The sequence below is a fragment of the Triticum dicoccoides genome, chromosome 5B (assembly GCF_002162155.2).
Source record: "Triticum dicoccoides isolate Atlit2015 ecotype Zavitan chromosome 5B, WEW_v2.0, whole genome shotgun sequence".
Classification (NCBI taxonomy): Eukaryota; Viridiplantae; Streptophyta; class Magnoliopsida; order Poales; family Poaceae; genus Triticum; species Triticum dicoccoides.
In genome coordinates, this window is record NC_041389.1 from 420,109,115 (window position 1) to 420,124,198 (window position 15,084).

Sequence of the window (15,084 nt, forward strand, 5' to 3'; positions counted from 1 at the left end):
TAAGAACTACTGCAATACAGATCAAGACAGCACCTAATTCCAACTATATAACCGTAGCTTATTTCAACTAAATAAGACACAAACAGCACCTAATTTAAACATAATGAGTTAATTTCAGGAACATATCATCGCAATAACAACCATAGGCCCAACAATATGCAATGGAGATGGGGAACTGGATCTCACTATAATCTAACCCTAGCCCTAGAAAAGGAATGTAATGGAGAAGGGGAAGGGGATCTCACTATACACCGCTGAAGGATGGAGCGATGTGGTGGCTTTCAATCGGATTCGCCTTCACCGCCGCCAATAAAGATCTAACCGCCGCGTATTCCATCGAATACTCCATCTCCTCCTCCGCATTGGGCGTTGCCTTGCTAGGGTTCGAGCTCCCGCAGAGCTCACCTCCTGGGTCGGGATCCGCGTCGCCTGCGCCACTGTAGGGAGGACCGCCGCCGCCAACACCGCCTGCTTTCACCGGAGTAGCCATCTGCCTACGCGACGCGAGGAGGGGAGAGAGCGGACAGGAGAGGGGGGAAGAAGGGGAACAACGGGCACACGCAAGGAGGGGGAGACGACGGGGTCAAACGAACAGAGGGGGGGATGGAGGCACACGGCGCTGTCAAACGCCGTCTAACGGCTGTCGGGACGGCCGACGGTGCCACGTACACAAAAAACGGGCCCCACCTATCATAAACAAGCTTAACTGAGCCCGATCCGCCAATCAGTGCTTTCTGCAAAAAGATTACCAAAGACACGGTGTTTTTTGCAAAAAGAAATATTGTAGTGGTTTTCGCGAAGCTTGCCTTCAGAGTGGTGGTTTTCTGCAATTTACTCTTTATAAAAAGTGATAGGCTTAATGCTTACATTTTTTTCTTTTTGCGGGAGGCTTAATGCTTTCATTGGCGATTCAGTATCTATCTTCAGTCATGATTAGAGTCATTCGACTACTACTAGTTTTTTTTACTCAAATTTGATTTACATTAAGATAGATAGAATCAACCAGATTGTTTGATAAAAACTCTTTTATTAACTCAAAATGTGCCTGTCATAAACGAGTCATGATTGGAGTCATTATACTACGATTTTTTTGAAATTTCAAAATAGAAACCTCATTATCTAAAATAAAATAGCATGTTGATTTTCTTTAAAAAAAGGTTAATTACGCAAAATTAATAATTTTGATCAAATACTGGTCAAAATGAAACCCTCATTTTCAAGATATGAAAATTGTGTGATATTTGGAAATCATACTTTCTTGAAAATTTGTTGATTTTAAAATATGAAATAAGCATGTTCATTTAAACAATATATAATATTTTTGCGTTGAAATTTAAGTGTTTTGGTCAAAAACCGAGAAATATAAACCTCATTTTTGAAATATGAAAAATGTGTGATATTTTGAAATCATGCTTTCTTAAGTTTTTTTATTTTCCAATATAAAATAAGCATGTTCGTTTTAAAAAATATTTTTTGCATTGAAATTTAGGCGTTTTAGTCAAAACAGAACCCTCGTTTTCGAGATTTGAAAATATGGTGGTGAAAATAGAGACCTCATTTTTGAAATATGAAAAATGGGTGATATTTTGAAATCATGCTTTCTTGAAAATTGTTGAATTCCAAATATGAAATAAGCATGTTCATTTTGAACAATATATAATATGTTTTGCGTAGAAATTTCAGTGTTTTGGTCAAAACAGAACGCTCGTTTTAGAGATTTGAAGTTAGCATACTGATTTTCGTAAATTTTATCAATATTTAACGCGCAAAATTCATAATTTTGGTGAAACTCCGGTCAGAACAGAAACCTTATATTCAAGATATGAAACTAGAATGTGATCCATATGAAAAAGGTTAAATTTTCTTTTCAGGAAATTGCATCATTTCGGAATTCTACTAAAAAAAGAAACACTCATTTTGACATTGTAGTCATTATTTTTATGACCAGATATCAAATGTTGGTCAAAATTCTAGTCCAAATATAAATGTTGGATTGGAAATTTGATTTAGCATCTCAGCTTAGCACATTTCATACTATTAAGGTGCGAAATGAGTTGAGTGTATTGTAGCCCTTAGTATAGTGAATATTAAACAACGACATCGCAGTGCTGATTTCCAAGGCAGTACATTTTGAAGGTGGGTGGCAGGGTGGTTAAACTACAGGCTACATATGTGTACATTTACATACCAAGTAGGCCACAAAATACAAGCTAGATGATCTTCATGTTTAGTTGGACCCGAAAGTTGATAGTACCAAGTTCCAGTTACTGCATAACACCTACTGTGTCATACATATCCTAATCTGCCATTCAGTCCGGGTTCATCACATGGGTCGACGAAGCATGAGACCACTGGTCATGTTGACATTAAGTCTATTTTCCTTTTAGTGGACCTGAACACAACCATTTTCATCTTCTTTCATCATGGCACCCTTGATGACTTTTCGCCAGTTTTGCGTCATGATTGCATTGCACACTGGTCACTCTTGACCATCATGAACCAGACCTTTTTAGAACCTTTGAGATACTCGTTGATGACAGGCACAACCATGGGTTTATGCAGATAATCTGTGAGGTAGTCCTGACCATTTGCTTTGAGCTTCTAGAGGAATGCCTCCGAACAACACCTGCACCGGCATCTCCACCAGCCATATCTATTGCTCCATCCGTATTGAGCTTAACACAACCCGGACTAGGCACATTCCATCTCGGATTAGAGTTCAGTTGCATCAGCGGAGCTGTAGACAGGATGTCCAACACCCTTATTAATTCATAAATGATCTCCATGGATTGTGTGGTTGGTACTTCACCTCAACATGAGCATACTTGTTTCTATTACTCCAAATTGCCCACATGACTGAAATAGCAATAGCAGCATGATCCTTGTTGATAAATTCTAGGTCTGGCAAGTCCTTCCATGTCGCAAGATGCAACCAAGGAAGCTTCAGTTCAAAGAAATCTGTTGTCGCATTTCAAAACATCACCACATGATCGCATTGAATCATAGCATGAAATGAAGTCTCATCATTGTTACCACATATGGGGCATATGCCATCCTCTCTGGCATGCCGCGGTGAGGGAGTTAAATTCACCTGCGGTCACTGGAATCATCTCCTAAATTTACTTTGGCCACTGGAATCTACCCAAAATTCCGTCACTAACGTCATGAGTGGACAACACAGGTAATCGCGTACTCTTCCAAACCATATTCTGCCAACGTGGCGTACGGTTTGATCCTTTGACTGACCACATAAGTGTCAGCAATCGCATGGCCCAGTTGCATGGGGGGTCGCAAAAATTCCATTTCAGGAGAGTATAAGCACCGTCCTTATCCACCAACACTATCTACCCTAGCAATGAGATCATGCGCCGCTAGATTTTGCAGTTGAGAAGCCGAGATCATGCGCAGAAGCACTACCAATTCATGTTACAATTCTAGCAAGAGTGCATATTTTTCTTGTAAAAACAACAAGCATGTAAAGACTATAGGCGAAACAGTGGCCTTCAGAGAAGCCGTCTGCTTCGTATCTTTCAAGTTAACAGTTGGGACCGGCATACACGGTCCTAATGGCTTTCTTACTTTATACACACCACTCACCGAGACTCCCTGGCCAACGCCAACCCTAACAGAATCCGGAAGCACAAACTGGGACACGTCTCAGAACGTTACACTCAGGGCAATGACGTAAAGTACGTAAATAACATGGCTCTGCAGTGGCAGCAAACCATAACTCCTTTGGTGATTCGCGCAAGCCAGCAATCCGATGTCGCCACAGCTGCCATCTTCAAGGTTGTGGTTCGTGCTGGGGCGTGGCAGGAGAATCTGGTGCTATGGTGAAATGCACTCCTCTTCCTTGCCCAGACTGAAGGATGAATGCCACCTCAGTTGCTGCCAACGCAGCTGCCTCCTGAACATAAGTACCGTACAAAACAGCGGGCAAGTTAGTGGTTACAAAGGCCCAATTGCAAATTTTGATCTGTCGGAAGATACATTGCATAATGCTTTGATTGGAGCATTTCGAAATTGATGCCTTTTTCTCAATCTAAACAGCTCCCAAAGTAGTTGAATGTGAAGAAAATGAGTACAGCCACTGAAATCTTTTTACAATGTTGACGAGATACATTACTCAGACATCAATGTCATAACTATGTATATGTTCATGACCTCTTTGACAAGGAACACATCAAATAAGAAAGACAAGATTTGGTAACTCAACTTCAAAAAACTCATAAAGCAGGTCTAACTGAATTCAGAGCTCAAGGAACATGGCAATGCAGCAATTATAAGGTGTTCCAAACAAATGCAGAAGCAGCAAAGAAAAGAAAGATGCATATGATGGCAGTGATGTACTAACCTGTCGATGTCTGCGACGCTGCAATATACTAATAGCCCAAGCCATTATATAGAATGGGAGAAGAAAACCAGCCGCACGCAGTAAGAAAAGCTGCCAAATAATGAACCACAAATATGAATACTGATGATAATGTGCGGAGAGATGGTGCCTATGGCATATCTGAAAAGAGTATTTCACTTACTGAAAACATTGCTGAAGTGTCATCATCATCTTCATCAGTTAGAGTCAATGCATGCCTCAGTAGTAGGAGAGCCATTAACTGAACACAGGGAAAAACATAAATAAGCAACAAACATTCTGTTACATGTTCAATAAAGGTAAATAAATCTGCAGACTGCAGTGCAGGAACTCACGACAAGAGCAGCAGAACGGCAAAAGGCAGCAGTGCTGGCATTCGTGGCTGAATAATCATCATATTCAGCTTCCATAATGTGGTTTTGTGCTACTGCCAGGATCCTAGGATCACGCAAGTCAAATGCTGTACCAGTAATGGTCCAGCCACCACTGCACACCAAAAAAGGAGTAAACAACAATTGAATACTACTCCCTCCGATCCAAAATAAGTGTGGTGGTTTCAGTTCAAATTTGTACTAAAACCACGACACTTATTTTGGATCAGAGGGAGTATATATAAACATGACACCAGACATACAGAATAAAATAACTTATGAAGTAGAAGCAAGTATCTATGTCTTGAATGATACAAAATTATGCCATGCCTTATATCGATGGTAGTTTCATCAGGATGGGGTCTGGGAGGTGCAGTGTACCCATGTTCATACGGCTGCAGTAAGGGAATAACAGTTCAGGATCGTATCTGGGGGGAGGGGCATACTTTATAAAACATCTAAAAATAAATTCACCTCATGGCAGATTTCACATGTCACATCTCCTTTCTCATTGCACCATCTTTGTACACAAGCCCTATGCGCATACTGCACAAAATAAAATATGTGAGAACATTATCCATGCACTTTACCTAGGGAGAGACCCAAACATATTGGACAAGCATGGCAACAAGCCAACAAGAATCAACTTGGAGATCTATTCAGTTAAGGACATAAGAACTGGCGTGGACACAGATGGAACAGAGTCAGAGAGAAAGCTTGATTCCACTTTTCAGGTACAAATATAAGAAAAATGTATGATTTACTGGGAGGGAGATAACAAAGAATAGAGCAGTACTAAGTAGAAACATCCAATCTCGTTCAGGTTTCAAAGAATCGAGACGTAGCAATCCAGGACGAATCACATTTACAAATTGCCACCTGGGACATCCACTGACTCCCTTCCATATATCTGTAACCCTTGCCTCCTAGGATGATTGTACCATATTCTACCTTTTCAATGAAATGAAACGCAAAGTTCTTTTGCGTTTTCTCAAAAAAAAAAAACATTTGCAAATTGCCTATTGTCTATCTTAAATGGTCCATACACACGTCAAATGAATACGCTCCAAAGCATGATGATTAGAGAACACCATGAGGAATCTTCAACAAAATATGGACGCCAAGAGAACTATGTCATGAAGGATAAACAGTACAACAATATAACTACGCAATGAACTAAGCTCTGAGATAGGAAAAACAATGATTTTTTAGTCAGTTCTTGTTTAACAAGATATACTTAGTACCTGCTAAACTGATAAAGCTGCAAACAATGAGATAACTGAAATATTATGAGAATTATGCTGCTTGTGGTAGTAACATGAGCACAATATTTTGGAGTTTTTTTTTTCAAATGTCTTTGGGGAGTTAATCAAACCAGTGTGTCCCAAGTAATAGCCGACATTTAAAGGATAGTGTTGACCCCTAATCAAACAAATAAGAAGGCCAGATTGACTAACAGAGAACCACATATAAACTACCAAACAAATGCTCTAAGGAGCATACCAAATAGACATATAGGTAAACAATGATGCGACAAGTTAATCTTGTCAAATCACATATGCTTCCAGATAAATTGATCAAATGTGAATTAATAACAATAAAAACTTCAAGTAACAAAAACAAGAGTTTATTGAATGATGTGAACCTTTACACTGCCGGTGCAAGCACAGGGGCTCTCTAGATTCTTAATGTCATCTTCCTCCTGACAAATACGGCACTCTGTAATCTGCAGAAGGGGTTCTTCTTCAGGAACCATGCTGTCTCCAACTGCAAAAAAGGAATGCCCTGTAATGGGCAGTGCAGCGGTGTCCCTCGATGAGGAGCTTTTGGGTGCTCCAGTGACCTCAATGGGTTCAGGCACCATTAGGCGGTCAACATTGAGCATTAGATGATCCTTCACCATTGCTACTAAGTAACAAATTTCAAACAAAAGAACTCTTTTAAAGATCCTGTTAGATCTGCTCAGAGTCCGGAAATCTGATTGCTAAATAAATCTTAGTGTCCTGCTAGGAAGAGGGGAAAAAAAGGAGTCAACAAATGACATGGTTTCTTATAAAACACTCACAACAGAAAAGGCGTGTAACAGCTGAAAACCTACAATTCAACAATTATGAAGTGGATGAAGAAATTTTCCTATTTCCACAAGGAGGCACCAGCGTCCTTGGCGAGAGATAAGAGGCACCAAATATTCAAGGTCCACCTTTCTGCACAAAAGTTACGCTTTCAGTAACTACAGGAACTATTAACTTACAACGAGACTCAAAATGAAGCAATCGACGAGTTCATAAAGAATGGTTCTACTTTTGACAAACACTTTAAACCGCTTACTATATGTAAAACAACTTTGTTCTCCAAATAGCAGTGTCCATCCCAACCTTTTTCAGAAATGCACATGTTTTCACAAAGACTGGCAGACTAAACTTTGGTAGTTTTCTTCAAGATGGCCTCGCATATAAATCATAGGCAGTGGAAACCAATATAGTAAAATAATGGATACTAGCAAAAGAAATTAAAAAGCATAGCATTTCAATCCTCCAAAATTCCAATCACAGAACCACATTCCTAGCACAACAATTGTACAAATGTATCATATGCACCGCTTGTGCCAATGAAAATCAGCTTGAAGCCTATCAAATTACTAGGGCTAAAAACTGATGAAAAGTGCCATTTAAAACGGCGGAATGCAAGACAATATTGTTTCGCCCAATCTGGGTTGATGAGAACTTAAGGACGCTCCCACCATCGTCCACAATTTTAGAGTATGCAAGACGAGGGATTAAAAGACGAACACACCAATAATCATTTCTCCCAAGGAAAACACTATATAATACAGTAATATTCGTCAATACCAACTGCATAGAGCAGAGCGCGCCCCAATCAAAAATTCAGCGACGGAATCAGTTTCCTCGTACGCCTTTTGCCCTTTAGACAGCGAAATGTCGCCTAAACCATGAAACCCAGGCACGGATTCGAGCGAAGCGAAACGCACCGACAGACCCCGAATCCCCAATCGCGGAGCCCCGGCGCCACAATCGACCGCTACCGCGTCGAATTCGCCGAAACCTCCGCCCGAATTCACCTCTCCCCGCCACGAAATGCCCGCGCCGACGACCGATCCCGCGCGAATTAACGCGGCTACGGAGAGACCGCGAGACCAAATCTCGTCTCCCCCCGGGCCACAATCCCAGCGCAACGCGACGCAGCAGCCGATTCGAGAGAGTAAAATCGGGGGAAATGGATGTGGGGAAGGAATTTCGTTACCGGGGGTAGAACTCCCAGCGGCCTGGTGCGGGCTCCGGCCTCCTCCTCCTCCTCGATCTCGCCCCGTGCGGTGGGCGCGGCCAATATATGCCGGCAATCACGACGGGGGGCTGCGCCGCGGGGCCCACGGGCGGGTAGGTCGCCTTCCACAGCGCGACGCTCGGGCCCTACCTGCCAGCGAGAGCGGCCAGCCAGCCACAGCCTACGGCGCCCTGGCCGTGCGGCGTCGTTCAACAAGAAACGAATAAAATACACTAGAAAAGTTTATTCATTTGCGGTATGAAAAAGAGAGCAAAAGGCGTGGGAGAAATTATTTTTATTGGGTAGGTTTGGCGCTCACCCGGGCAGGCACCGGCGCTCCCTTGTAAATGGTGAGGGGGGACGGGCAGCCCCTGGGAGGTAGGAGCCAATATTGGGAGAGAACAACATGTTTACCACATGCCCTGGCTTTTCTTGGCGCGTCCCTGCAATAGCATTGGCTCACGGACACGTTTGCGTGAAATGCTATTATGAGGATGTCATGGTTCTATTTTTTGCAAGGAAAAAAATGATGTTCGAATTTGTGATTCTCTCCATTCAAAATGTATTATACCATTCGTAGAGATTGCTTTGTCGAAGAACAAGTTTTAGAAAATGTGCGACGTTGCTTCTTTAATGTGAAAGATGCATCAATTTGAGGGGAAATGCTCAAAAGAATCTAGGCCCATGTGAACCCACTTTCTAAAAACCTTGCTGGAAATCGTGCTTCTTTCTATGTTTTGAAAAATCATGAAAAAACATACGTAGGTCTTGTGTAGATACTTAGAGCAACTCTAGCAGACCCCGCATCCCGCCGGCCTGCAAAACGCGTTTGCAGTTCGCGCAAAACAGCTTTTGCGGGCCGGCTTGGGCTGGCACAGATGCAGACCCCCCAAACGGATCCTAAAAAAGTATATTCCCGGAATATACTTTTTTACGGGTCGGCTTTGCAGGGTCTGCTCTTTGCGCTGCTGCATCCCACATATCATCAGCCCGCAAATATCAAATACAACATAATTCAATAATCAAAAACAAACTGAATTATTCCAATCAAACATAATACAATAATCATCTGCATTACAAATAATTATTCAAATAACCGTAGCAAACTTAAATAGTGCAATACAAAATTTGTCATGAATACAATTACAAATGAATACAAAAACAAGTCATTGTCCAGCCCTTTGCCAATGGTGCTTAATGAGATCTTTCTGAAGTTGAAAGTGGGTGTCTGCATTTTCAATCTCCTTGTATGTCTGAAGAAAAGCTCTAATACGGTTTGGGTCTCTTGCTGGTTTGACACGGCTACCCACATTGTCATAAAAGAATTCTAAGTTCAATCCTCTCTCATCTTCAAGAACCATATTGTGCAGGATAACATAGCATGTCATTATGTTTTTTAAGGTTTTTTTATCCTAAAAACGAGCAGGACCACGGACAATGGCAAACCTAGATTGCAAAATACTGAATGCTCTTTCAATGTCTTTTCGGGCTGTCTCTTGCACCCTTGTAAATTCACATTATTTTTTTTGTTTTGGGTTCTTTGATGCTCTTGACAAATGTGCACCAAGGAGGGTATATACCATCTGCAAGATAGTACCCCTTTGTGTATTCATGCCCATTGATAGTGTAGTTGCAAGCAGGAGCACAACCACTAGCAAGCCTAGCAAACAAATGAGACCGTTGCAACACATTGATATCATTGAGAGTGCCCGGCATACCAAAAAAGCAATGCCAAATCCATAAATCCTGAAGCAAACCGAGTGGAGCACAAAAACAGAGCTTAATGAGCGAAGACGCTCCCCTGGTCGCTCCCGCGGGCGGCCCGGGAGCGAACCCTAGGCGTCGCCAGCAAGCTCTGTTGGGGAACGTAGCAGAAATTCAAAATTTTCCTACGAGTCACTAAGATCTATCTATGGAGAGACTAGCAACGAGGGGAAGGAGAGAGTGCATATACATACCCTTGTAGATCGCTAAGCGGAAGCGTTCAAGAGAACGGGGTTGAAGGAGTCGTACTCATCGTGATCCAAATCACCGGAGATCCTAGTGGCGAACGGACGGCACCTCCGCGTTCAACACACGTGCAGCCCGGTGACGTCTCCCATGCCTTGATCCAGCAAGGAGAGAGGGAGAGGTTGAGGAAGACTCCATCCAACAGCAGCACAATGGCGTGGTGGTGGTGGAGGAGCGTGGCAATCCTGCAGGGCTTCGCCAAGCACCGCGAGATATGAGGAGAAAGAGAGGTAGGGCTACGCCAACAGGAGAAGAACTTCGTGTGTTGGGCTGCCCCTTTGCCTCCACTATATATAGGGAGAGAGGGGGGCTGCGCCCCCAACTAGGATTCCACCCTAGGGGCGGCGGCCAGCCCAAGATCCCATCTAGGGGGGCCGCCAAGGGGGGGAGAGGGGAAACTTGCCCCCCAAGTTAGGTGGGTGCGCCCCCTCCCCAAACCCTAGGCGCCTTTGGCCCTTGTGGGGGGCCCACCAGCCCACCTGGGGCTGGCCCCCTCCCACACTTGGCCCATGCTGCCCTCCGGGGATGGTGGCCCCACTTGGTGGACCCCCGGGACCCTCCCGGTGGTCCCGGTACGTTACCATAACACCCGAAACTTTTCCGGTGACCAAAACAGGACTTCTCATATATAGATCTTTACCTTCGGACCATTCCGGAACTCCTCGTGACGTCCGGGATCTCATCCGGGACTCCAAACAACATTCGGTAACCACATACAAACTTCCTTTATAACCCTAGCGTCATCGAACCTTAAGTGTGTAGACCCTACGGGTTCGGGAACCATGCAGACATGACCGAGACGTTCTCCGGTCAATAACCAACAGCGGGATCTGGATACCCATGTTGGCTCCCACATGTTCCACGATGATCTTATCGGATGAACCACGATGTTGAGGATTCGATCAATCCCGTATGCAATTCCCTTTGTCTGGCGGTATTGTACTTGCCCGAGATTCGATCGTCGGTATGCCGATACCTTGTTCAATCTCGTTACCGGCAAGTCTCTTTACTCGTTCCGTAACACATCATCCCGTAATCAACCCCTTGGTCACATCGTGCACATTATGATGATGTCCTACCGAGTGGGCCCAGAGATACCTCTCCGTTTACACGGAGTGACAAATCCCAGTCTCGATTCGTGCCAACCCAACAGACACTTTCGGAGACACCCGTAGTGCACCTTTATAGCCACCCAGTTACATTGTGACGTTTGGTACACCCAAAGCATTCCTACGGTATCCGGGAGTTGCACAATCTCATGGTCTAAGGAAATGATACTTGACATTAAAAAAGCTTTAGCATACGAACTACACGATCTTTGTGCTAGGCTTAGGATTGGGTCTTGTCCATCACATCATTCTCCTAATGATGTGATCCCATTATCAACGACATCCAATGTCCATGGTCAGGAAACCGTAACCATCTATTGATCAACGAGCTAGTCAATTAGAGGCTTACTAGGGACATGGTGTTGTCTATGTACCCACACATGTATCTGAGTTTCCTATCAATACAATTATAGCATGGATAATAAACGATTATCATGAACAAGGAAATATAATAATAATAACTAATTTATTATTGCCTCTAGGGCATATTTTCAACAGTCTCCCACTTGTACTAGAGTCAATAATCTAGTTCACATCGCCATGTGATTAACATTGACAGGTCACATCGCCATGTGACCCACATCCAAAGAGTTTACTAGTGTCACTAAACTAGTTCACATCATCATGTGATTAAGACTCAACGAGTTCTGGGGTTTGATCATGTTTTTCTTGTGAGAGAGGTTTTAGTCAACGGGTCTGCAATATTCAGATCCGTTTGTACTTTGCAAATCTCTATGTCATATTGTAAATGCTGCTTCCACGCTCCACTTGGAGCTATTCCAAATGGTTGCTCCACTATACGTATCCGGTTTCTACTCAGAGTCACTCGGATAGGTGTTAAAGCTTGCATCGACATAACCCTTTACGCCGAACTCTTTATCACCTCCATAATCGAGAAACATGTCCTTATTTACTCCAAGGACAATTTTGACTGTTGTCCAATGATCGTTCCTGGATCATTCTTGTACCCCTTGACTGACTCATGGCAAGGCACACTTCCGGTGCGGTACACAGCATATCATACTATAGAGCCTACGTCTGAAGCATAGGGGACAACCTTCGTCCTTTCTCTCTCTTCTGCCGGGGTCGAGCTTTAACTCTTAACTTCATACCTTACTACTCAGGCAAGAACTCCTTATTTGACTGATCCATCTTGAACACCTTCAAGATCATGTCAAGGTATGTGCTCATTTGAAAGTACCATTGAGCGGTTTTTGATCTATCCTCATAGATCTTGATGCTCAATGTTCAAGCAGCTTAATCCAGGTTTTCTATTGAAAAACACTTTTCAAATAACCCTATATGCTTTCTAGAAATTCTACATCATTTCTAATCAACAATATGTTAACAACATATACTCATCAGAAATTCTATAGTGCTCCCACTCACTTCTTTGGAAATACAAGTTTCTCATAAACTTTGTATAGACCCAAAATCTTTGATCATCTCATCAAAGCGTACATTCCAACTCCGAGATGCTTACTCCAGTCCTTAGAAGGATTGCTGGAGCTTTGCATACTTGTTAGCGTCTTTCAGGATTGTCAAAAACCTTCTGGTTGTATCACATACAACCTTTCCTCAAGAAAACTGTCAAGGAAACAATGTTTTGACATCCTATATGCAAGATTTCATAAATAATGCAGTAACTGCTAATCCAATTCCAACAGTCTCTTAGCATCGCTACGAGTGAGAAAGCCTCACCGTAGTCAACTCCTTGAACTTGTCGGAAAACATCTTTAACGACAAGTCGAGCTTTGTTAATGGTGATACTTACCATCATTGTCTGTCTTCCATTTAAAATCCATCTTTACCCAACGGCCTTACGACCATCAAGTATTTCTTCCAAAGTCATGGATCCTCTCTCGGTTTTTATGGCCTCGAGCCATTCGTCGGAATCCGGGCCCACCATCACTTCTCCATAGCTCGTAGGTTCATTGTTGTCTAGCAACATGACCTCTAAGACAGGATTGCGTACCACTCTGAAGTAGTACGCGTCCTTGTCGACCTACGAGGTTCGGTAGTGACTTGATCCGAAGCATCATGATCACTATCATCAGCTTCCACTTCAATTGGTGTAGGTGCCACATGAACAACTTCTTGTGCCCTGCTACACACTGGTTGAAGTGATGGTTCAATAATCTCATCAAGTCTCCACCATCCTCCCACTCAATTCTTTCGAGAGAAACTTTTCCTCGAGAAAGGACCCGTTTCTAGAAACAATCTTTTGCTTCCGGGTCTGAATTAGGAGGTATACCCAACTGTTTTTGGGTGTCCTATGAAGATGTATTTATCCGTTTTGGGTTCGAGCTTATCAGGATGAAACCTTTTTCACATAAGCGTTGCAGCCCCAAACTTTCAAGAAACGACAGCTTAGGTTTCTCTAAACCATAGTTCACACGGTGTCATCTTAACGGAATTACATGGTGCCCTATTTAAAGTGAATGCGGTTGTCTCTAATGCCTAACCCATGAATGATAGTGGTAATTCGATAAGAGACATCATGGTACGCACCATATCCAATAGGGTGCAACTATGATGTTCGGACACACCATCACACTATGGTGTTCCAGGCGGTATTAATTGTGAAACAATTTCCACAGTGTCTTAATTGCGTGCCAAAGCTCGTAACTCAGATACTCATCTCTATGATCATATCGTAGACATTTTATCCTCTTGTCACGATGATCTTTAACTTCACTCTGAAATTACTTGAACCATTCAATAATTCAGACTTGTGTTTCATCAAGTAAATACACTCAACATCTACTCGAATCTCTGTGAAGTCAGAACATAACGATATTCACTGCATACCTCAGCACTCATTGGACTGCACACATCAAAATGTGTTACTTCCAACCAGTTGCTATCTTGTTCCATCTTACTGAAACCGAGGCTTTTCAGTCATCTTGCCCATGCGGTATGATTTGCATATATCAAGTGATTCAAAATCAAGCGAGTCCAAACGATCCATCTGCATGGAGTTTCTTCATGCGTATACACCAATAGACATGGTTCGCATGTCTCAAACCTTTCAAAAATGAGTGAGTCCAAAGATCCATCAACATGGAGCTTCTTCATGCGTTTTATACCAATATGACTTGCATGGCAGTGCCACAAGTAAGTGGTACTATCATTACTATCTTATATCTTTTGGCATGAAAATGTGTATTACTATGATCGAGATTTAATAAACCATTCCTTTTAGGTGCAAGACCATTGAAGGTATTATTCAAATAAACAGAGTAATCATTATTCTCCTTAAATGAATAACTGTATTGCGATAGACATAATCCAATCATGTCTATGCTCAACGCAAACACAAAATAACAATTATTTAGGTTTAACACCAATCTCGATGGTAGAGGGAGCGTGCGATGCTTGATCACATCAACCTTGGAAACACTTCCAACACATATCGTCAGCTCACCTTTAGCTAGTCTCCATTTATTCCGTAGCTTTTATTTCGAGTTACTAACACTTAGCAACCGAACCGGTATCTAATACCCTGGTGCTACTAGGAGTACTAGTAAAGTACACATTAACATAACGTATATCCAATATACTTCTATCGACCTTGCCAGCCTTCTTATCTACCAAGTATCTAGGGTTATCCTGCTCCAGTGGTTGTTCCCCTTATTACAGAAGCACTTAGTCTTGGGTTTAGGTTCAACCTTGGGTTTCTTCACTGGAGCAGCAGCTGATTTGCCGTTTCATGAAGTATCCCTTCTTGCCCTTGCCCTTCTTGAAACTAGTGGTTTCACCAACCATCAACAATTGAAGCTCCTTCTTGATTTCTACTTTCGCGGTGTCAAACATCGTGAATACCTCAACGATCATCATATCTATCCCTGATATGTTATAGTTCATCACGAAGCTCTAGCAGCTTGGTGGCAATGACTTTGGAGAAACATCACTATCTCATCTGGAAGATCAACTCCCA

General features: G+C 42.7%; 1 protein-coding gene across 2 annotated transcripts; it reads right to left on the reverse strand.

The window, feature by feature from the left end:
• Positions 1–3,424: 3,424 nt before the first annotated feature.
• On the reverse strand, positions 3,425–8,149 carry LOC119309775. Of its 2 annotated transcripts, none has more exons than XM_037585696.1 (9): positions 8,005–8,149; positions 6,842–6,947; positions 6,389–6,746; positions 5,218–5,289; positions 5,074–5,138; positions 4,708–4,858; positions 4,536–4,613; positions 4,355–4,444; positions 3,425–3,907 (listed from the first exon to the last, which is right to left on the reverse strand). In XM_037585696.1, the coding sequence occupies exons 3-9, from the start codon at positions 6,644–6,646 to the stop codon at positions 3,785–3,787; spliced, it is 837 nt and encodes a 278-aa protein (XP_037441593.1). In that variant the 5' UTR covers positions 6,647–6,746; positions 6,842–6,947; positions 8,005–8,149; the 3' UTR covers positions 3,425–3,784. The 2 variants fall into 2 exon arrangements, with proteins under 2 accessions (XP_037441593.1, XP_037441594.1); XM_037585697.1 differs by having other exon boundaries at positions 6,389–6,749.
• Positions 8,150–15,084: the final 6,935 nt, after the last annotated feature.

What these genes read in the sequence shown, in the direction of transcription:
- LOC119309775 (XM_037585696.1), bottom strand. Translation starts at nt 6,646, where the DNA reads ATGGTGAAGGATCATCTAATGCTCAATGTTGACCGCCTAATGGTGCCT. An exon ending in CTTGCACCGGCAGTGTAAAG is followed by an intron (nt 5,290 to 6,388) that starts GTTCACATCATT and finishes TATTTTGTGCAG; the next exon opens with TATGCGCATAGGGCTTGTGT. An exon ending in GCCGTTCTGCTGCTCTTGTC is followed by an intron (nt 4,614 to 4,707) that starts GTGAGTTCCTGC and finishes CCCTGTGTTCAG; the next exon opens with TTAATGGCTCTCCTACTACT.